The following is a 23,087-nucleotide window of genomic DNA, read 5'->3' on the forward strand; positions in this document are numbered from 1 at the left end:
CATGCAGTTCTATCATGGGCCTATCTGAACCTGAGCTTGGTCTTAAAGTGGCTCAGACCAATTACTTCATTAATTACCCACATGCTACACCATGCTATATAAATTACTACATGAGGGCATTGCACATGTTCAGGTTTGGGAGGTAACCTTAAGCATTTCATTTCAATCTCAATATAGTTTAAACAACTAAGCAGTAGTTGGGAATATATGGCACTGACTAACCTAATTTCTTTTAAGTCTGACTCAAAAGCTCAATTACATTTTGCACAATATTTTAAAACAGAGCCCCTGAGATACAATTTCTGATTATAATGACAATTCTAATATCACCTTGCTATATCCCAACTTATTATTTAAGCAGTAGAAATACCATAAACAGCTGGATGTGGTGGTGTATGCCTGTAATTCTAGTAACTTAGGAGGCTGAGGTAGGATCATCACAAGTATGAGGCCAGCCTCAGCAACTTAGTGAGGCCCTTAGTGAGACTTTGTCTCAAAAACAAACACACACACAAACAAACAAACAAACTAAAAAGGGCTGTGGATGTATCTCAATGGTAGAGCGTTCCTGGGTTTAATCCTCAGTATCAAAAAAGAAAAATCATAAACACACTATTTGAGGTATTCAAAGGTTATAATGTTTCTATTAATGATATTATGATCAATTTGAGCTTTACAAGAAGAGGATTTGAATGGCAGATAGTAGTGTGGTTAGATTTTTTTCTTTTTTAAAAACACTGTTTCCCATGATTGACTAAATAAGCATTGGGCACTTTAGCATGAGTAAAGGCACCAGAAAACAATAATTCAAAAGTGCTAAAAAAATTAACACTCTGAAAAAAGTTAAAAAATTAATATTCTGATAAAAATGTCCTTATCAGCTGATTCAAAATAGGAAAAGAAATCTATTGTGAAATCATATGGAAAGCCCTAGAATAAAACTAATTTTCAGAACCATTCTTCTTAAGAGCTCAGAGTCTTTGTATATTTTTCAGAGCCCTCAAAAGAATGATGAAGGTGAAAGTAATGGAGAGAAAGGGCTAGCTATGTGATTTTTATTGGAAAGTCAGAGACAATGAGACGCAGTGACAGTAGCATCTCAGTAAAATGAGAACACTTGCACATGAAATCACACATAAACACATAGATTCTCTCTCATACACACAAAACCAAAAATGTGGTAAGAAAACAGCTGGAACAGCTGCCTCCTCAATCAGAACCAAATAGGCCTGAATGACAAGAAATTTCAAAATTGCTAACTCCAGGCTCCTGCAATCATTGATACATGAAGGCTGGCCAGAAAACCCCCAAACAGAGGACATCCCAAAAGACAAGCTGAGCCCAGCTGCTGGTTCAGTCTGACCTTAACCCAGGTTTCCTGCTGCATTTGGTGAAGATGGCCCTGCAAGGCATTTGTCTGCGCTGTAGTCTGTTCCATAAGATCCTGAAAGGACCTCTGCAGTTCATTCAAAAGCCTCAGCATCTGTCGATTCTGCTGAGAGGACAAGTCCTGTGCATGCTCTGAGATAAATAACTGAATATCAAAAGCAAGAGCATCCAGCTGAGATTTCCTTTCAGCCATGAGCTGTTTCAAATCCTAAGGCAAGCAGGAAAAGGGAAAAACAAACAAATAAATAAAACTTCTATTCTTCTATGAAAATCAAAGACTTAAAAGAATCAAAGAAAGGTTAATTTCCTTTATTTTTACAACTGGCACTACAGTCAAACTAGCACTGGAAGTCTCTCTCACCTTCTATCTTTCCAACTCCTCATAAATCATGTTTCCTTTATTGGACCTTAATTTCCAAATACTAAGCTATCAATTATTTATGCTTACAGAATCACACTACTACTAATCCAAAATACATATGATTTTTAAAAAGGTTTTAGAATATATAACATGAATTTCTAGTCTAAGATGCATCTAATTGTACTTTCTTAGGTTCAAATATCTATCTGGATTTGTCAACAGAGAGTTACTGATAGGCCAGTACTAAGAGAACATAAAATTTAATTGTGATTCATTAAAATTTGATTTTTTAAAAAAATATTTTTAGTTGTTAATAGACCTTAATTTTATTTACTTATTTATATGTGATGCTGAGAATCAAACCCAGTGCCTCACACGTGTAGGCAAGCAACTCACCGCTCCAGACCCATAAAATTTGACTTTTAAACAATGCCATTTATATATTTTATAGTCATACTTTCTTATTTTCACTCCCTTAAAGTAATAAAAACTGTCCAAACAGTAAAGTCATCTGCTTTCAGATAATCAAAAACATGCAATTTTCCCCCAAACATTTAGTGATTGTTCACTGTTATATTGGATGCAATCAAAACATTTAAGATGTTTTTATCTCTATCACACTGAAACTGAGAGTTATTGATCCTAGAGAGCAGGCAGAAGGGCATCTTGGATACTTATCATAAGAGAATGCTTTCTTCATCTGTGGGCATATGGGTTTAGGAAACTACCTTGACTACCATTCTCCTTCCTAAGAGAACTGGAAGAACCTATAACTAGGGGAGAGTACCAGTGCATGAGATTTGTTTTCACATCTCAATATAATAGGAATTCATTCCCTGCTTCTTTATTAGATCTTAATGAACAGATAAAGCCTGTCCACTTTTTTCTCCCCCAGTGATATCTCTGGATAAAGGGTATGAAAGAAAAGGCAGGTAACTAACTTTTTGTTGTTGTTGTTGTTGTTCTGGGGATTGAACCCAGGGTTGCTCTACCACTATATCTCTAGTCCTTTTTATTTTGAGACAGGGTCTCAGTAAGTTGCTGAGGCTGACCTCAAATGTGCAATCCTCTTGCCTCAGTCTCCCAAGTCACTGGGATTATAGGCATGCACCATTACACTACCTAGGAGGCAGGGTAACTCTTGAAAGATAAAAGAAGGATAAAAAAAAGGTTATGTGTAAGGTTGATCATGGACAAACCTTTATGTCTGCTTTTCTTAAGATTGGGGAAAGAGGAAAGGACAGAAAAGGAGGAGGGGACATCTCTAGTTCCTTCTGAATTTCTAAAGAGTTTCAAAAGAAGGACATCTCTCTTTAAGATAGGGTTGAAAAACTCATGTGAACAATATCTTACAAAATCTTAACAACAACAACAAAAAACAATATTGGGGGAAATCTCTCTGATTAGATGTATCTCACAGTCTTTTCTCACACTGACTGATAAAAGGAATCAATTAATTTGTAACTTAAAAGAAGAAAAACATCTCCCTAGATCAGAGGGTCAGCAAACTATGTCCCTTTGGCTAACTCTGTGCTGCAAAACTGAAATATGTATTGTCTGACCCTTTATAGAAAAAGTCTGCCAACTCATGCTCTAGGTTACTGATCAATATTCTCCTGAAATTGGTATATGTGTGTGTGTGTCCAGGATTAGGTCTTGGGCAAAAGAGAAACAAGGGACAGATTCTAGATGTTAATTATAAAGAAGAGGTAAAACTGGTAATAGTTCACCCTACAGACTCTCAGAGATAGATGAAAGGAGAAATGATCATAATCACTGAAGCTACAGGGATGTGGTAACTTTAAAAACTAAACATAGTTGACTCTATTTCTGAAACTCTATTTCTAAAAAAGATGTGGTTTGCCTAGCAGGAAATAAAACTGATACAACTCAAAGGACAAAAAACATTTTTGGGAATGGGTAGAAACCTTACCTCATACTCTTGGAGAGAGTGATTCAGGCTGTCAATATCTGTCTCACTGTCATATCTTTTGCTGTTCAGAATAAGACTGGTATTGCCAACCCAAGCTCTCAGACCCCGAAGTTTGCCTTCTAGTTGCATGTGCTGATTTAACACTGAAGCCTAAGTAATAAACAGCAAATCAGGTTATAAACTCTCCAGGATTGTCTAATTGTCTAGTCTTTGTGAGGGGAGAGAGAGAGAGAGAGAGAGAGAGAGAGAGAAGAAGGAGGAGGAGGAGGAGGAGGAGGAGGAGGAGGAGGAGACAATGATGACCTACCTTTTTCATTTCCATGGCATTTTGGAGGTGGAGCAGTCTGGAACTCCAAGTGTCACTCACAGAGCTGAGAGACTTTTGAAGATTCTTGGCATCTTTCTCTAGCGCCTTCAACAGTTGAGCAGGGACTTCTTGAGGCTGGCTGATGATAATCTGATTCACACACTCCAATTCCTGACTCACCAAGGCGGACAGATCCTTTAGCTCCTTATCTAATACCTGAAGGAATAAAATGGAGTTACCAAAATCAAGACCAGCAATCTTACCATTTGGGAATTAGCTGCAAACACACTCCTCCCTTGCCTCATGTCTAGATAGAATTTAGGGCTTTGAAATTTTTTTTTTTATGTTCACTTATGGTTCTCATGATCACTAATTCATGAGGTTGGCAGGACAGACATTATTCTGGATTTACAAAAGAGATGCCTCAGCACTTTACAATGTGAACTTTCTTGGGCCAAGGTCACCCAGCTGGAGCTGGTAATTGGCAGAGCCAGGATTTGGATTTTTTCCTGACTCAGAGCACAGCTCCCTCCACTACAAATCGCTGCCTTTATCACTACATCTTTCCCCAGGAAGCTGGTATGCAGAATTAGTATACTACAAAGTCAGTCAATCACAGTGGTGATTCCTCTACTCTAAATTGCAAGAGGGCAAAACCAAAGATCGGAAAAATACTCAAACCAACCTTTCCACTCTTCTATCCATAATATTGTAATCCTCAACAGAGAAACCAGCAATAAGCTATGGGCATGCCTGGTAGTTTTGCAGGGCACTGCCTCACTTTCCCTTTAGTCACTGTACCAAGGCCACACTCTGGATACTTAGAACTGGTAAACCTTCACATTCTCTGTCTTCTCTGTCACTCCAGTCCTATGATCACTCGTAGCCTCCAATTTCAGTGAGTGACTCTTTCTTCCTTTTAAAGCTTTCTTTCTGTTTTTAGGGGCCTGATTCTACCAGTTATCACTTCTTCTCTCCTCCAACTTCATGTTTTCCTTTTTTCCCATTGGTCCCCCCCACTTTTGGCACAGGGGATTATACCCAGGGGCACTTTACCACTATATTCCCAACCCATTTTTATTTTGAGACAGTGCCTCACTAAGTTGCTGAGGCTGTCCTCAAACTTGTGATCCTTCTATTTTAGCCTCCCGAGTCATTGGAATTATAAACCTGCACTACCATGCCTAGTTTGGATGAAGTTGGAGAATATCATGCTAAGCGAAATAAGCCAATCCCCAAAAACCAAAGGCCAAATGTTTTCTCTAATATGCTGATGCTAATTCACAATAAGGCAGGGGTGGGGGCAATACAGAATAATAGAGTTACCTTAGATTAGGTAGAGGGAAGGGATGGGAGAGGAGGGGATATGGGGATAAGAAAAATAGTAGAATGAAACAGACATTATTACTTTATGTATATATTTGAATTCATGACCAATATGATTCTACAACATGTACACTCAGAAAAATGAGAAATTATATCCCATCTATGTATGATATATCAAAGTGCATAAATGCATTCTACTGTCATGTATTACTAATTACAAGAAAACAAAGCAAAAAAACTGAAATTTGTTGGGCATGGCAGTGCACACCTGTAATCCCAGTAACTCAGGAGGCTGAGGCAGGAGGATTACAAGTTTGAGGCCAGCCTCAGCAATTTAGTGAGACCTTAAGTAACTCAGCAAGATCCTGTGTCAAATAATAAAAGGGGCTGAGGATATAGCTCAGTGGTAGAGTAGCCCCAGGGTTCAATCCCTCAAGTATTAAAAAAAAACACAAAAAAACCAACCAAAATTCCTGAAATATAAACATAGTTGACTTTATTTCTAAAATGGAAAATCAGATTTTCTAACAAAAGTTAAGTATAAATACTGGTTTGCCTAGCAGGAAGATAAATACAATTGATATAGTTCAAAAGATAAAACATTCTTGGGAATAGGTGAAGAATGTAATTATCTTGTACTAATGAGAGTATTCTTAGATCTCTGTTCTTAGAGATACCTGGTTGTATTTTTTCAATCTGTTCCCTTTTTTTGGTATTTTAAGGAATGATGCTTTTAAATGTTTTTCTTCCTGAATAGTCTGTATTTCCTCTAAGACTGTTTTTTATTCCCTTGTTTCAGCTTCTTTTGTATTTGAAGCTTTCTGGATGCTCACATTTGAGAGTAATGCTTTAAAAAGCTGACAACAAACTACATGCAGAGGTGGGTCTGCTGACTATAGTCTTCACTGAGGGTCATGGGGTTGGGTTAGACACTTGGGAAAACATTCTCATCAGTACCATCATGTCTTTCCCCATAAGCCTGTCAAAGAAATCAGGGGAAGGAAGATGAAGCTCAAGAGTCAATACGCAAACTTTCAGTCGATCCTACTGATCTCAGCATGGAATCCTTGCCTGCAATTGAGGCTTTGTGCCTTGTCTAGAGACACTCTGATTACGTTCTTCAGAGGATAAACCCCTTCTCTTCTCTTAAGGCAGGGCATGCACACTTGCTAGGCTAGTGAAATAACCTGGAAATATGAGGGTCTAATTGCATCTTAGACTTTAAACTGCCTACAACTTTCTTTGCATATCCATATTCATCTCTGCTTTCTGGTGCTACGGCGGGGGGGGGGGGTTATGGAGAGTTCTGCTGTGTGAGTTAAGTTGTACCCTAGCTTCTTCCATTGTACAGTTAGGTCCTGGTTTTCTCCCACTTGCTGAGGTAGTTACTGCCTCATCCATCTGCTTTCTCACTTCGAAATTCTAGTGCCGCTTTTTTCTCTCTTGCTCTTTTTCCTTGTAAGTTTATGTATTTAAAAAGAATGCATTCTCCTGATCTCTTGGTGGAGTTTTGGGAAATAACAGAGATTTAAACATTGCTTACTTGAATTACTGCAACAATTTCTTGACCAATCATTCTGCCTTTGAACATCTCATTCAACCCAAGATCATGTATATAGCAAATGCCTATCCAAAGTCTCTCCATTACAAATTCTACTTAATCTGTTCAAACCCAGGCCACAATTATCTATCAAGGGCCTGAGACTGTTTGCCCTGGAATGGAGTGCTAAGCAGTTTCTTTTAAACCTTGTAATCCAGGAAGATGGAGACAACTACCTTATAGTCAGTGGCTTGTGGAAGTCTCTGGGAACCTACCTTGGCCTGACACAGCAGATCCTGTAGTTCTACCAGGTTAAGCTCTAAAGGTTGAATCTGTTTGGTCCTCATTTCAATGTCCCGTAGCAGAGACAAATAGGATACCAGCTTCTCATCATGTTCTAAACAGAGTTGCCGGTTAAACACATTCTGTGGAACCAAATGGAAAACTCAGTACTGTCATTCTCCTTTAACTCCCACTTTTAAAGCAGGCAGCATTTCTTGTTAGACAAATAGAAAAAAAAAATTTTTACTCACATAAGACAGAATGAAATGAAATATGTTATTTTGTCTGAGTCATTTCAAATCAACAGACAAAAGTGATTTTATCAATATCCTCAGAAATAAAAGCTCATAATTATCAATCGACAAGCATCATTTTAGCAATACTTCCAAAAGCTATATGCTATTTAATGTACTATCATCCTAATTTTTCAAGTTAGTTCTAATGGTAGTTTCTAACTTAGAGCTCTTGGGCTGGGGATGGAACTCAGTTATAGAGCATTGGCCTAGCAAGCCCTGGGCTCCATCTCCAGCACCACAAAATAAACAAAACAAAAAATTCTTGTAAATTTAAGACAATCAGAGCCAATGCCTAATTTACCAACAACTAAATTACAGATGATGACACACTAAGTTATATTTTAGAGAACAAACTAGGGCCCTAAAATGTATACATACATTAACTATACATTTGTGAACTCTGTATCCAGTTAAGAATTTAATATCAAACTAGTTATATCTGAAAAAAAAAAAAAAAAAAGATACAAACATGCCTCTGGGAGACTTACTTGAGTTGCTCTGAGAGGCTCCGGATTTACACCTTCACTCCCCTTTCCCCGAAGCATACCCATGAAGGGAGTTGGTTTACTGCCAAGGCCCTCCCTGAGTTTTTCCTGTGGTATCATATCCACATTCACTGTAGAACATGATGGTAGGGACAGTGTTGTTTCTTCACTGGTCTCCAAAGTGGTAGAACTAATAATAGAATCCTGTTGCCCTGTATTTTCTTTCTGGGATACCTCTTTGGGTAGTTTCTCTGGAAGAAGGGTAACCAAGACTGTGGGACCTCCCTGAATCACTATGCCTTCAGGGGACCCTGCTTCTGGATCTGTAAAAATAGGGTTTGTCATTTCCAGAAATTTTTCTCCATTTGTTTCTTGAGTTGTTGCCATTTTAGATTTGAGAGTTCCACAGTGTTCATGATCACCTTTGCTATTCTTATGATGAAGGTCTTTTCTGTCTGATGATTCTAGATAACTGACTTCTTCTGGATCTACTTTGGAAACAATAATTTCTTCAAATTTAAGAACTCTTCTTGAAACAAAAGGTACTTCTTGGTATGATGTTTCTTTACATTCTTTAGATGGGAAAATCAGATCTTTGATTTCTGTAGTCTTTGAAGTAACACAGGAATCTTGATAATAGTTGGTCTCCTGACTGGAGGCTCCCTGGGTAGTCTTATTTGTATTGGAAATTTGGGGTGTATCTGTAACTTGGGCTTTTATAACTGACACCTGGCAATGAAATCCTTCAGGTCTTGGGGTCATAAAAGAGAATGGATGACTCCGGGCCCCACTAGTAAGTTCTTGATGTAAAATTTCTCCTGGTTTTAAAGTCAAGCAGAGGTTTACATTTTTCACTTCCTCTTCACTGACTTGGGCAGAGCTGAAGAATGTCAAAGTATCTTGATTTCTTACAGAAATTCCTTTTGGTGTCACTTGGGAAGAAGAGTCTTCAGTTTTATAAGTAACAGAAAATCCTGTGTCTCTATCAGATTCTTTCTCCCTTTCACTTCTGGTCATTTCCTGATCCAACTTTTCTTCTGAAAGAACTGCTGGTCTGCATGGCCTCACACTTTCTTCGACAATCATCTCCCTCTTCTCTCTCTCACTTGTCACTCTGATATTCAGTGGTTGTTCACTCAGCAATCTGTCTGATGCTTCACAATTTGATTCTTGTACTTCCCAAATCATTTCCCTTTGATTTTCTTTTGCTTCTGCCTCGTCTAGACCTGAGTTAGGCTGCTTCAAATGAGTTACAGTTTCTATGTGTGTCACTCCTTTCTCATGCTCTACATTTGTATTTTCTCCCAAGTTATTTCTAGCCACCTCTTTGAGTCTAAAATCAGAAACTGCTGAGTGTGGATGTGGCACTGAAACTTGGTCTAGGGATTTACCTTTAAGATTACTAGGACTCAAGACGCTGGCAGACCCTTTAGCATCTGCAGAAGCTCCCCATTTATCGTGGTCTTTGTCCTCCAACTGCTCTAATGAAATCTCCTTGCTCTCTTTTATCTGCTTCCCATCAGAATCTCTTACTTTATCCTTCCCTCGTGCAAACTGACTTTCAATTTGCAAGGCACTCTTGCTTTCTCCTTTATCACAACTCATTTTAGCAGTCTGATTATAAGAAATTAATATTTTCTTTCTTAGATATTCAGTCTGTAATTCACATACTTCAATTTGATTTTGCTTTTCCATATGAGCTTGGTGATCACTGGACTTGAAAGTATCTATTTGGATCAGCGTTGCCAGTTCAGGACTGATAAATCTTTTCTCAACAGCTTCCTTTAAAGTCACTCTCTTATCATTAAATATGTCAACAATTCCTCCATTTAACATCTGGTTAGATGCAATAATTCTGGCCATGTTTTTGTCCACCAATTTCTGTTCCATAGCTAATGCCAATGTCAGTCTTTCTCCTGTGGCTGTGTCTATGATTCCACCAGTATTTGCCTGAGCTTCTAAAACCTTCAGTGTAGATACAAAGTCTACTTTCCCAAGCTGAATTGCTTCTGATAATGGAATCACTTTGTCACTCACCCCATCTTTAATGTCTGAGAAGGGAATTACTTCTAGATATCTCTGTCCAGATTCAATATCAATCTTACATTTCTTTATCAATTCTGAGTAGGGAACAATTCTGTAATTCTCAGGATCAACAACCCCATGCATCATTACTGAAGATAGTACTGCTTTATTAGTTAACAGTCCTCCTTTGTTACCTTCTGCCACAGTCAATCTCTGGCCAGAAATAAGATCCCCAAGGTTTTCACTAAAGGCCTGACCTTCTTGGGTTTCCCTTTTCAAGTCTGGGGTAGTTAGATTTAATTTTATGGCTTCATGGAGGGAAACACTTTCCTTTGTTTCAGGATGAAAAAAGTGATGGAGGTTTAAGTTTTCAACTTTTTTGAGTTGCTTAGTTAGATCTTCATCAATCAAGCCCTGTTTAAAGGCATTATCAACAGAAAGTCTCATCCCAGAGGTATGGTGAATGATACCTCCATCTACCACTTGCTTTGTCAACAAACAAATGGCCTCCTCTTTCTTCAAAAGACCTTGGTCAATGGACTGCACAACTGTTAAAGGGGCTTTGCTGTTAGGATCCATAAGTCCTGTTGTTTCCATTTGTAGACCAATTAATTTCTCCCTAACTAGTTTTTCAGATTCTTTGCCTTTAGAAGCCTTCTCCAAATTTATAAGCTCTGTCTGGTCAGCACTGTCCACCAAGTCAAGATTTGAGGCCAAAGTTACTGAAACTTTCTTGCCTCGTTTCAGGTCAACAATTCCACCAGTCACCACCTGTCCCTCTAAAATCCTGGTGGCTGTTTCCTTATCAAGAATTCCAGCTGTGACGGCATCCTTTACAGAGCACAGTGTATGGGTACGGGGATCTAAGACACCACTTATAACTTTGTCTGCCATGAGAACATTATGTAATAATTTCTCATCCATCAGACCTTCATTGATCACTTCTTCAGTTGTCAAAGACTCGCAGGTCTGAGAGTCAAAGAAGCCCCGAAACATGTTCAGTTTTCCCATAAGTTTCACAGCAGTGTGGCTGGACATGATACCTTGAGCTATTGCTTCATTGAGTAAGAGCTTCTGACCTGTTTCTTCATGAAGGATACCACCATCTAGTAGCTGTGCAGATAACATATTTAAGGTAGCTTCTTCAAGCAGCTCTGAAGGAGAACTGCATGACAGGGAAATTGCCCTGCTACTATCTTGTGTATCCGTCTTTTCTAACATCATCATCTTACTGTCTGCAATGCTGTGTCCTTCTTGGCTTTGTTTATGGTCATCCTTAGTCAAAAGTGATTTATTTAATACTTTCTCTTTTTCCAAAGAATGAATATTCATATCATCTTCCCACTTCAATTCTGATTTGAAACCCAGAGACTTCTCTAACTGAACTTGTGAATTTTTGCTTTGGGACTTTAGGAGAGGTCTTCCAGTTTCACTTGGAGTATATTTAGTCTTAAGTGCCTTTGCTTGTTCTCTCTGACACGGAAAGAAAATATTTCTGGGAGTCCGCCATTCTTCCTCTGGTGTTTCAAAAGAAAGGTCTCTGTCAATCTCCAAGGGCCCACCTTCCGCTTCCTTAGGAGGTACAATCAGGAGTTCTCTGCTGACATTTTCTCTGGTAGATATTTCTGTTTGGTCTTCATTTTTAGTACCAAACAACTGCCTTTGTAACTCTAAATTTACTTTTTTTGTGACCTTCAAAGTGTCAATATTTGCATTAATAATTTTTTGTTCTACAAACAGATCCTTTTCAGAGTTCTCTATAGAAGAACATTTTCCTCCTACAATGGTCTTTCTGCCTTTTGCTTCAGTATAATCTTCCTGGTTGGGATATTCTTCATTCTGAGATGAAAACTGGAATTCACACGGCCTCAGAGTGAGTCCATCACTGAAAGTTTCTGTAATATTCCCATTAGCTGATTCTTGCAATTCTTCAGGAGTGTCTACTTTCTGATCCCCAACTCCAAACACTTCTGAAGGACTTATTTTATGTTCATCTATAGATGACAAAGTCTCCAGCAGTTCTTGATCTAACAGAAGCAGCCTTTGTCCATTCTGCACATTAATATAGCTGTGAGTCATCAGTTGAAATAACAGCTTCTCATCATGGCTTGCTATGTCCCCAGATTGGCTCTTGCTGCATGGTAGAACTGCTGCTCCGGGAGTAATGCTCAATTTGTTTTGTTCAGAAGAGTCTACTAATTGCATGTGGGGCATCACATCTGGTATACAAATTGATTTTAAGTTATTGGCAAGATCTTTGTCCAAGACACCATTTTCTATTACTTTCTTCCAGGACCAAATTTCTGTGGTTGCTGGCAGAAATAGAGCCTTAATATGCTGTCGGTTACTAAGGATTTTATGTGCTAGTTCAGTAGACACAATACCTTGTTTTAGGGCATCTGTAATTGGGAGGATCTCCCCAGATTCAGGCCACAGAAACCCCATGAATGACCAGAGGGATTCCAGAATCACAAGGGCGATCTTAGCAGATACCAGATCATTGGTCAGTGCTTCATCTATTGTCATTCTATGCCCTGTGACAGTGTTGATGATGCCTCCTGTTTGAAGCTGCCTTATGAAAATAGCACAGGCCATATCTTGGTCAATCAAATTATGTCTTACAGCCTCTTCCACTGTAAGTCTGTGTCCTGTTCTTGGATCTACGATGCCACCAGCAAAGAGCTGAGCTTCTAGCAATCGGACAGTGACCTGCCTATCTATTAGCCCTTCCTGTACTGCACGGAAAACACTAACTTTCCGGCCTGATTTCAAGCTCACCATTCCCCCTGCCAATTGCTTGACAGGCAGTAATTTCAACCTTGATTCCTGGTGGACAATACACCTCTGCATCAGATCTAGTAAACTGATTTTTTCAGCTGTATTGGGGTCTATCAGGTTTTTGGATGATCTCAGGTGAGACTCTAACACTGAGTGGAGCCAAGTAGAAATGAGGCCTTGATGAAAAGCCTCTTCCAGGTTAATACAGTTCTCACTTGGGGAGACACTGAAACCTCCAGTGGCCAGGTGTGCTTCTAAAATTTTCAGTCCAACTCTCTCACTGATTATTCTCTTTTCAATGGCTTCCATCACAGAAAGAGAGCCTTTGCTCTCAGTAAGTCTGCTTATTAAGGATAGTGCATCCTCTAGCTCCCGGAGCTGCTGGTACATCTGGGGATTAATGAGGTTTCTGGCCAAGCCCTCCTCCAGAGAGAGCTTTTCACTGGTCTCAGGGGCAACGAGGCCAAACATGATAACCTGGAATTCCAGGAGCACAAGGCCTGTGTCTTGGTCAATGAGGCCCTTTTGCATAGCTCTGAAGATGGGAAATATCTCCATTGTGCCTAGATCAATCACCCCAGCAACTGTTCTGCAATCCTAAAAGAAAAAATTAAAAAGAAAACTGAATCAGAGCCAATGTTGAAGTACACCTGTCGAAAGGATTCATTTAAAGTTCTACAGTACATAAAATTCTGACCATAAGGAAAACCTAGCCTGGGATAAATCCCAACACATAGGAAATATCCTGAAGCAAGCCTGCAGTGTTAATGTTAAAAAGATTTTTTTCCCCTAAATTTCAGGATATTGAATAGGACCAGAAGTTCAGATTACTTGAAGGTGAGAGACAGCATTAAGCATATCTGAGTGACAAGCTCTACAAAGGGGCAAGCAGTGAAAGTGAGAGGACAGCTATTTCTAAGACTACATCATAACTAGGGTTGTTACAGACACATACCAGTTCCCAAAAAGTGAGAATTCAACCCCATATAACAACTTCTCAGTATTGCAACACTGCGGAAGACTCTGGAAGAAATACTTCTCTGCTGATGGGTACAGCAGGACTGGTCCACAAGATGAGATGAGAGACTGAGTAGCTCAATATTCAGGAAACAGCTGTACCTCCTGGTAAGTGGGCCTGTGTATACTACACAAGTAAATGGTATTTGGGATAGTCACACTCTTGATGGCCAATGCTAGCTTCTCCCAAGGCAATGGCTCTGCAGTAAATTAGTTCTAGGACTTGGAAGCAGAAAGTCAAGGAAAGAATAGATTAAGGACCCTTGCCTCTGGAACAACTAGTAACTTTTCTCCTGGTCTAGTCTAGAATGAGTAGTACAACTACCATGAAGGCAGAATACCACTTATTATTAGATCTATTCAGCACTGATATTCAATCTTCACAATGATCCTATGAAAATGATTATTTTAATCTTTACATACAAGAAAATGAAGCACAGAAAACTTACTTATCCAAGGTCACAAAATTAGTGAGTTCCAGAAATGAACCAAGGCTGTATTCTAAATCTTGTACCATTCTACTGACTCCTCAAATAGCTCCAAAGGAGCATGAAAGACAAGTACAGTAGTCACATCTTGCATAGAAATCACCCCTCCCCCCTTTGTTTTCTTCTTGTGGTGCTGGGAGAAGTTAGGTCCTGAACAAGGTCAAAGAAGAAGCAAACTTTACAAATTGTCAAAATTACCCTGCAAGCCCTAGAAAGCTTCTAAAGAATTCCAATTTTTCTTTAGATAGATTTATCTGTCTCTTTTGGACAGTGTTATTATCTGTTCCTTCTTTAACTTGTTATAACTTATCAATGGAGATCTTGTTGAAGCAATTGTCAATCACATCCCTAGTTGCTAAATAATGTATTACATTTCTATCTCAGTGAGAATTAAGCTCCTTAAAAGCTTGCTTTGCCCATTCAGTGTATAGGAACAACACATTGGATGAATAAATAAATAAATGGTAAAGGAAATCTTAACATCATGAAGCCATTTCCCTCAGATTATAAAACGAATGCAGAACAGATAGCAAGCAAGGGAACAGCAGATTTAGTTTACATCTCCATTTCACTGTATGTACTTAGCTAATGGAATAATTGGCAGACTTTTCCACACTATTAAAAATATTATGTTGTTCTTCCCTGCCTTGTTGTCCTGACCCAGACTGTAACATTTAGTTTGTATGCATTAAACATATATATGATGCAAATCTAATATGTGTTCATTTTATAAAAATACTAAAGGAAAAAGCTCACTGGCATATAACTCTTTGAAATAACTGGAACATTCCTTCTAGAAACCCATGTAAAGCCTACTCAGAAGCAGACATGAAAAAGGAAAAAACAGTGTTAAGAGTTTCTAATTTCTTCTGAGAGACTCATGAAATCTCAAAAATGCTGGTATTGAAGAATGGCCTGGAGTCTAGCCAGAGAGAAAAAAATACATTGTTTCTTCCAACACCTTCCTAATTGGAGAATAGGCAGGCAGCACTAAATTGGAAAGTAATCCAGAGAAATCATTTCCCTCCTACTTCAAACATGGATATTCTGACCTAAAGGAGCATTAAAAGACAGAGGGAGAGGAAGAAAGAAAACATAAATGGCTTCTACTTACCAGAGTTGCAGGGCACGCCTCGGGGAGATAAGAGATAGAGCCTTATGGAGCAGCTCAGCCGTATCACACACACAGTGTAAGCTTGGTGTTAGCGTCCAGCATGCGACTGTTTTGTTTTTTTGTTTTTGTTTTTGTTTTGCAAAAAAGAACCCCAAACAGGTCGTCCTCTTTTCCCTTTGTGCATTTGTGCTTAAACTCCAAAGGGTTAGTGAAACTTGTAAGCAAGGATGTCAGTTAATCAGAACAATACTTAACATGAAACACACACAGAGTACAGGGGACACATCATGCTCAATGTAGTGGTGCTCAGCAGCTTTTCTTTTCTTTTTCCTCCCCATTTTTAACCTTTCAAATGAGAACTGGATGTTCTCAGCAAGCAATTGTTAAAACTTTTTACATACTCCCTTATATGGTGAAGCAACGAGCCATTAGAAGTGGGCTACCTTATACAGAGAATGCTACACCAGCACATTTCTCCTGGAAATATACCATCAAATTAGAGCTTGTTCTGTCTGTGGTCTTTACAACTCTGGCTTCTAGTGCACAAATTTATATTCAAGGACCAGCGAGTCAAGACATATTTTGTCTGAAAATAATTTTGAGCATCACCTGAGCCAAATTTAATTATTGCATGAGCTTAAATGTTGGCCTTCCCCACATAAACTGGCCATTGCTTCACAACATAGGAAATAAGCAGGCAAACACACATATATATCCCAGAGACACATGTATATAATATGGTAAGTGTACACACACACACATAAATATCTAGGAAGAATTTAGGACAACCAGCAGCAACTATAACGACTTTCATATGATCTAGGAAATGAACATGGAGTGGGATCTGCTAAAGATGCCACATAATGGGATGACCATGGGAGAGGGGAACCAGCGTCTCAGTCAGTGAAGTTAATCTACCAGTTTGCTTTGAAACAGAACATTTCTCACTGTTCACTACATGGAGGGACAAGGTTCAGAGCTTTTTCTTTCCAAAAGCTACAACTCTTGACTATGAACTTTTGAGTAACAATGTCACAAAGGAGTAATCTTATTGCCCTATGATCAGATACAATATATAATTTATGTTCTTCTTGACTGCTTTCTGCCACAAAATAACAGAAAACAAGAAAGGTGAACCAGGTCTAAATATGGTCCACCAAAAGTGCCCTCTGGCGTTTTTGACTGACCTGACCAACACATCGTGGAACCCCAGTAAAGAAACATAAGACAAATGGCCGCTAAGGTGAGGTTAAGAATTATGTCACATTGGTCATGGAAAGCTAGTGATTGTGACTCTTGATCAGCAAAGCTCCTTTCATACCATTCTAAAGGGACCCTCCTAATATTTGGAGACAAAAACTAGAAATACCTTTTGTTCTGTCTGCTGTGCCAGCTGGCTCTGGAGCTGCTGAAGCTGGCTTGATGAACCATCACAAAGGTCGTGGTAAGCCTTATTCAGGGCATCCAGTCGCTCGGAGATCTGCTCCTTCTCTTTTTCTGAGAGTCTGGAAGACAAAGGATTAAAGGTCTTTTAAGAAAAAAAAAATTCTTCAAATTTTCCTTTACTGCTTTGCCTTGAATGTATTATCTGGCCAGTCTTCCATATTTATCGACAACTTTGCCATCTCATTCACACTTTTCTGTCTATCTCAAAGTAAGTCATGATTCTTGGCGATATTAGTTCTATGCCATCATATGCTTAGAGTCTTGTGACCTCTTCAACACAAATAAATACCAGTCTATCTTAGTCCTGCCCACAACTGGCAAAATTGAACCCTGCCATCTTATGAAATTATTCCACTTCTGAAATCTTACATTTCAACAATGCACTATATGATTTTTACTACTTTTTTAACCTTTCAAAATGAGAACCAGACAGTCTCAGCAAGCAACTATTTTATATTTCTATCTTCTTATTTTATATTTCTTTACTTCTATATCTGTTCTCATTTTAGGAAATATTTTAAACTGATAGATTGCATAACAAACTCTCATCTACCTGTTACCCACCTATGTAGCTTTACTAAATTTTTACTATTTAACCATATCTGATTTAGATGTGTTTCTAAGAAATAAGATTACAGATATAATTAAAGTATGTTGTGTAGCTGTCACCAAGTCTATTCATTTCCTGGTCTCTTCAGAGATAATCATTTCTTGAATGTGTTGAATCCCACACCTTGTTTTTTCATTCTACATTATTTCTGAGAAGGAACTATATTGATTCATCTTAGAACTATCCTTCAACTCAGAGATTTCCCAAGCTTTCCTTGACTCTTCTATTTTCTCTTAATCAATCTATCAGTTTTCTCTATTATATTCAGCTTTTACTACTTTTTTGGAGTTCATACCCCATAGACCCATCTTCTTTATCAGTTTCTTATTTATCATCCTTGTACTGTCCACTTATTAATCTAATAAGACCCCAAACCCAGATCAATTAAATCACCACAACTCTCTGCTCCCATAGCTCTAAAGCTAAATATATCTGATGAAGAGGAAAAAAATCTCACAACTACATAGAGAGATCCTTTTGATTTCCCACCCCAAGTAGTCCTCAATACTTCCTGACAATATTTTTTTTAACAGAGAGAAAGAGAGAGAGAGAGAGAGAGAGAGAGAGAGAGAGAGAGAGAATTTTTTAATATTTATTTTTCAGTTATTGGCGGACACAACATCTTTGTTTGTATGTGGTGCTGAGGATCGAACCTGAGCCGCACGCATGCCAGGCAAGCGCGCTACTGCTTGAGCCACATCCCCAGCCCCTGACAATATTTTTGAATGTTTCTAACTGAACCCTCTTCCTTCTGCCTTGGCACTAGCCTAGTTTCATCAAACCTCTCTTCCTATTTAAAAAAAAAAAGAATACACACACACACACACGCGCGCGCGCACGCGCGCCATTACATCTCTCACTTTCTGGAATCACCCCTGACAAAATTACCTTATGCACACCCTTATTAATCTCCTATTCCTCCTACCTCAGAGGAAAAGCTGTATCTTCTCTTGATTAAGATTGTATTTTCATCCATTGATGAATTTCAACCTCTCCCACATCCTCTGGGACTAATCTCCTATTATCTCCTCTCTTGTGTCTGTGAGACTCAGTCTATGAGTAAAGTATCTCCTATCATCCAAGAAAACAAAACTTTCTTGATTGTATATTCCATTCCTATTATTTGTATTAATTCTTTCCTTTCATATGGCAAAGCTGTCAAAGAATAGTCTAAATTTACCACTCACCAACTTCCTCAACTCATTTGTTTCTCATCATACTAAATTGACATCATTCCCCAATTTTTCAACAGAATGGCTAAAAATTTCCAAATTGTCAAATTTAATAGGTAATTCTCAATCTTGATTTCTGATTGCTTCTTTTTCTCTTGTGCTCTGAGGTATAACTCATCAAGGTTTTCTTTTTCCTTCTCAAGGCTTCCTTTACAGGATGCAAAGCCCTGAAAGCCCTGATACCCCTTTTAGGATGACCTACCCTATGTTTCTATTACACTGATGACTGAAACCTCTGTCACTCTAGACTTCTGTCATTAATTCTCAACTTAAACATGCAGCTGGCCATTGGATTTCTTTGGTGCAACTACATAAGACAAGGACTGATGTGGTTAACACATCCTAATACACGTAGGTTTTTCACACTCACAGTGTCTAAAACTGAAGCAACCCTGTTCTCCTTCAACCCACTTCTTTTCCTATCTTGGTTACCAGCATTGTCATGGACCCTATGTCCTAAGTCAGAAGCCTAGGAGTTAGAGCTGACAATTTTCATGTGTCATCAAAACTGTAAATTCACCATCCTTAATATCTCTTGAATCTTTGTCTCCTCTCCAGTCTTTATCATTTCTTGCCCTCATAATCAAGACAGCTTCTTCTTCTTCTTTTTTTTTTTTTAATACTTGTTTAGTTGTTAGTAGACCTTTATTTTGTTTATTTATTTGTGGTGCTAAGAATTGAACCGAGTGCCTCACACATGCCAGGCAAGTGCGCTACCACTGAGCCACGGCCACAGCCCACGACAGCTTCTTAACTAGCCTCTCATCTTCTCTTCTTGCACCATAACAATCTTTTCTTTACACAACTATTTTAGCAACTAAACAAACTGAAACATGTTTAACACCTCTCCCCACAAGTGACAAGGTAAAAGGCAAATTCCTCCTCTGAAGCCTCTTCACAATCTGGCTCCTGCCGCTATGAATTCTCCAGCCTGAATTCTGTCCATGACCCCTACATCAGCCAGGTAGAGCAGATCCCCTAGATGTGTCACAGCCTCTCATTTAACACTCACTTATGACCATGCTTGGCCAAGAAGATCTGTGAAGTTTTAATGGCCTCAGAAACTTGTTCTTTCTTGGTTGTCAGCTCTTCTGCCAGGACCTAGATAGCAAAAATAGAGAAAATCTTCAAAATTACAGAATTAAAAAGTCAAACATTATTTGAAATAATTTTTAAAATCCTAGGAAAAAGATACAGCTTAGGTCAGGTAATATTACCAGAAATAAATTGAATTCTTACATTTCCTTAAGTCCTGGAAGTTAGTACTTCCTCAGGTAGCAATTGCTTCTGTAAAGCCCCATATATGACCTGTTATTCCTCTTATGCATTACTGCATATTATTCCACCTGGGCAAGGAGAGATGGACCTTCCACTCACCTGCTGTTCTAAAATTGCTTTTTCAATGTCTGTTGATTCTTTGGTGTGGGATGAGGTAATTTTTTCTTGTGTATTCCTTGCTAGGGTAGAAACCCAGCCCAAAAGGTCTTTAACCTTCTCCACATGTTCCTGTTTTTCCTCTTCTACCACTTTCTAGAAATAGAAATCAATACCATGGTCAATGTCTCCTGAGACTGGCAGATCTCAGATTTCCTAAAACAGGGAAGCTATTGTCTTTTACATAGAGCATCTTGCACATTTTCTTAATTCTAAGATTTATAGGTGAAGAAATTAAATCCCACAGAGATTATATAAGATAGGTATGGAAATAAAGGAAGCTTTTCTTATTTACATAGGGAAAGATAGTACAATCAATGTTTTTAACACCATTTCTACAAGTAGTTGAAAACTTGGAAAATTATTTTGCAAAGAACTAGATTTTTGTAATTACAAAAAGACTACGTACCTATTATAATAAATTCAACCAAATCTGAGATTAATAATATATATATACTTTCTGGTTTTTTGGTGGTACTGGGGATTTAATCAAAGGATACTTTACCACTGAGCTACATTCCCAGCCTTATTTATTTATTTACTTATTTTGGTGCCAGGGATTGAACTCAGGGGTACTCAACCACTGAGCCACATCCCCGGCTCTATTTTGCATTTTATTTAGAGATAGGGTCTCACTGAGTTGCTTAGTGCCTCGCTGTTGCTGGGGCTGGCTTTGAATTCACGATCCTCCTGCCTCAGCCTCCCAAAGCTGCTGGGATTACAGGCATCCACCACAATGCCTGGCCCTTTTTATTTTTTGTTTTAAGACAGGGTCTCACTAAGTTGCTGAGGATCTTATTAAATTGCTGAGGCTGGCCTCCAACTTATGATCCTCCTGCCTCAGTCTCTCAAGTCACTAGAATTATAGGTATGTGCTACTGTATATATACATATATATGCTATGTGTGTGTATATATATACATATATATATATACTCCTATTTCCTCAGAAGTTTGATATACATATATTTCTAAACTTGTTTCTATGCCATATTGTATCTTTGCTATACAGTTGGTTTTTACTGAAATCAGTTATATATAGTGTAACAGAGTAAAATAAATATCTTTCTTTGTCAATCATTTGTATCTATTTCATTATTTTTAAGTATCACAGCATTCTGTTGTATGAAATATAGATGTTCCCAATATATTCCTTTAACAAATTATACTTTATTAAAGCTATTTATTCATACTTTTTCATCATAAAGATATTTAGGAGGGGGGGATGCTGGATACAATACAATCTGTCATCATTATTTACAAATTTTACATTTGTTTATTTGTCTATTCACTAAAATTCAATTGTAACTCCAAAATCATTACAGTACTTTCAGTGATTTCATGGTTATTCCCAATAATACACAGATGGCCAAGAAAAAACAAAGGCAAAACCTTGTCTTGCTTCAGCTGCTATACTGTAAACCAGTGTACTTTTTACAGCCTTTTTAGTGCCAAATTTTTCACTTTTTTTTGTTGTTGTTAGTGATTTCACTATTTAAAATGGCTATAAGATAGTGCTAAAGCACCTTCTACTGCTCCTAAGCAAAAGAAGGCTCTTATATATCTTATTGAGAAAATAGGTTTTGGATAAGCTTTGTTCAGATGGAGAAAGAGTGCTACTGGCAATGAATTCAAAGTTAGTGAATCAACAATATGTATCAAATAAAGAATCTTTAAAAACTAAAGATTTTTAAAACATAGCTAAATATTGATCTATTGACAAAAATATGAACAGAGGCTAACATGAACCTAACCCTCTACTTCCCCTAGGATCGATGGTTCAGCATTTGTTAATATGACTACTGCAAATAATGAAAATTGATTGTGCATGTGCTTTGAGTTTTGATTGACAGATAAGGCACAGCAATTTTTTTTTTCAGTGTCAGAGATCAAACCTGGAGATTTTCATATATAAGGCTTATCTATCACTGAGGTAAATCCTCAGCCTGAGGCATAGGATATTTAATTGTACTTTCAAGATTATTTAGGACCCAACTATTCTCACCTCCTCCTCTTCCAATCGTCGGAGTGCATCACTGATGTATTTTACATGCTGAGTTGTTAAGGTCACCAATGCTGTGTAGCGAGTCCTCAAGTCCATAAACTGCAGTTAAAAAGAACAATTTAAATAAATTATTTGCCTGAAAAGCAAATTTCTTTTTTTTTTCTTTTTTTTTTAATATTTATTTTTTAATTGGACACAATATCTTCATTTTATTTATTTATTTTTATGTGGTGCTGAGGATTGAACCCAGGGCCTTGCACATGCTAGAAAAGCACAGAAAAGCAAATTTCAATAGTTAAAAATAAGGTGAAGTTTTCTTTGAGTCACATGCTCAACAGAAAAGTGAATCCTAAATTAAACTTCAAGCCTTAAACAAATGCATGCTTTCTAATGGAAGAGAGTGGCATATTTCCTTGCCCCACCCATTTACCTCTTGTGTGATGGCATCTGAAGAGGAAAGCATGCGACGGCGTTTGCCAGGAGATTTCTGCTGTGATTCCACAAAGGCCTTGTAAGTCATCAGTTGCAATTCATAGTCCTGAGAGAGAATATATTTCATTTCATTTACTTAGGGTTTTATAGCTCACACATATCATGCAATAGAATCACATCCTTTTATAGCTGAAAGATGTTTTGGTGATCATTCAGACCAGATGTTAGCAAACTTTTCCTATAAAGCGCCAGATAGAAAACACTGGGACCATACTATCTGACACAGCTCCTCAACTGCTACTGTTATATGAATGTAGCCATAGACTATGTAAATGAAAGAATGTGGCTATGTGACAATAAAATTCTACTTATGGACATTGCATGATATATTTTTATTCTTTTGATTTTTTTTCTCCCAACCATTTCTCATAGGCTACATAAAAACTGGTATGGAGGCTAGATTTAGCCCATGGGCCATAGCTTGCCAAATCCTGAGTCTGTAATTTGTGATGACCAACCATTTCATCTCATTCATGAGGGACTTAAAGCCCAAGGAGGGGAGTGAATTTCTCTAATTAACTCAGTGCA

At 38.1% G+C, this 23,087-nt stretch overlaps 1 protein-coding gene across 23 annotated transcripts in view; it reads right to left on the bottom strand.

The window, feature by feature from the left end:
* The window catches only part of Macf1 (microtubule actin crosslinking factor 1), a 347,832-nt gene that overhangs the window by 127,791 nt on the left and 196,954 nt on the right, over positions 1-23,087 (bottom strand). For 21 of the 23 annotated variants that reach the window (XM_058570880.1, XM_058570874.1, XM_058570873.1 and 18 more), the window contains 10 exons: positions 22,498-22,605; positions 22,068-22,166; positions 20,007-20,159; positions 19,642-19,730; positions 16,711-16,846; positions 7,923-13,319; positions 7,132-7,281; positions 3,991-4,206; positions 3,684-3,833; positions 1,364-1,597 (listed from right to left, as the gene is read on the bottom strand). In XM_058570880.1, the coding sequence (XP_058426863.1) occupies positions 1,364-1,597; positions 3,684-3,833; positions 3,991-4,206; positions 7,132-7,281; positions 7,923-13,319; positions 16,711-16,846; positions 19,642-19,730; positions 20,007-20,159; positions 22,068-22,166; positions 22,498-22,605 (6,732 nt within the window). The remainder of the gene's footprint in view (positions 1-1,363; positions 1,598-3,683; positions 3,834-3,990; positions 4,207-7,131; positions 7,282-7,922; positions 13,320-16,710; positions 16,847-19,641; positions 19,731-20,006; positions 20,160-22,067; positions 22,167-22,497; positions 22,606-23,087) is intronic. The other 2 variants (XM_058570885.1, XM_058570884.1) reach the window with 1 other exon arrangement.

Source organism: Marmota monax, unplaced genomic scaffold (genome assembly GCF_021218885.2).
Source record: "Marmota monax isolate L192 unplaced genomic scaffold, Marmota_monax_Labrador192_F-V1.1 WCK01_AAM20220418_F8-fsc00008, whole genome shotgun sequence".
NCBI classification, from domain to species: Eukaryota; Metazoa; Chordata; class Mammalia; order Rodentia; family Sciuridae; genus Marmota; species Marmota monax.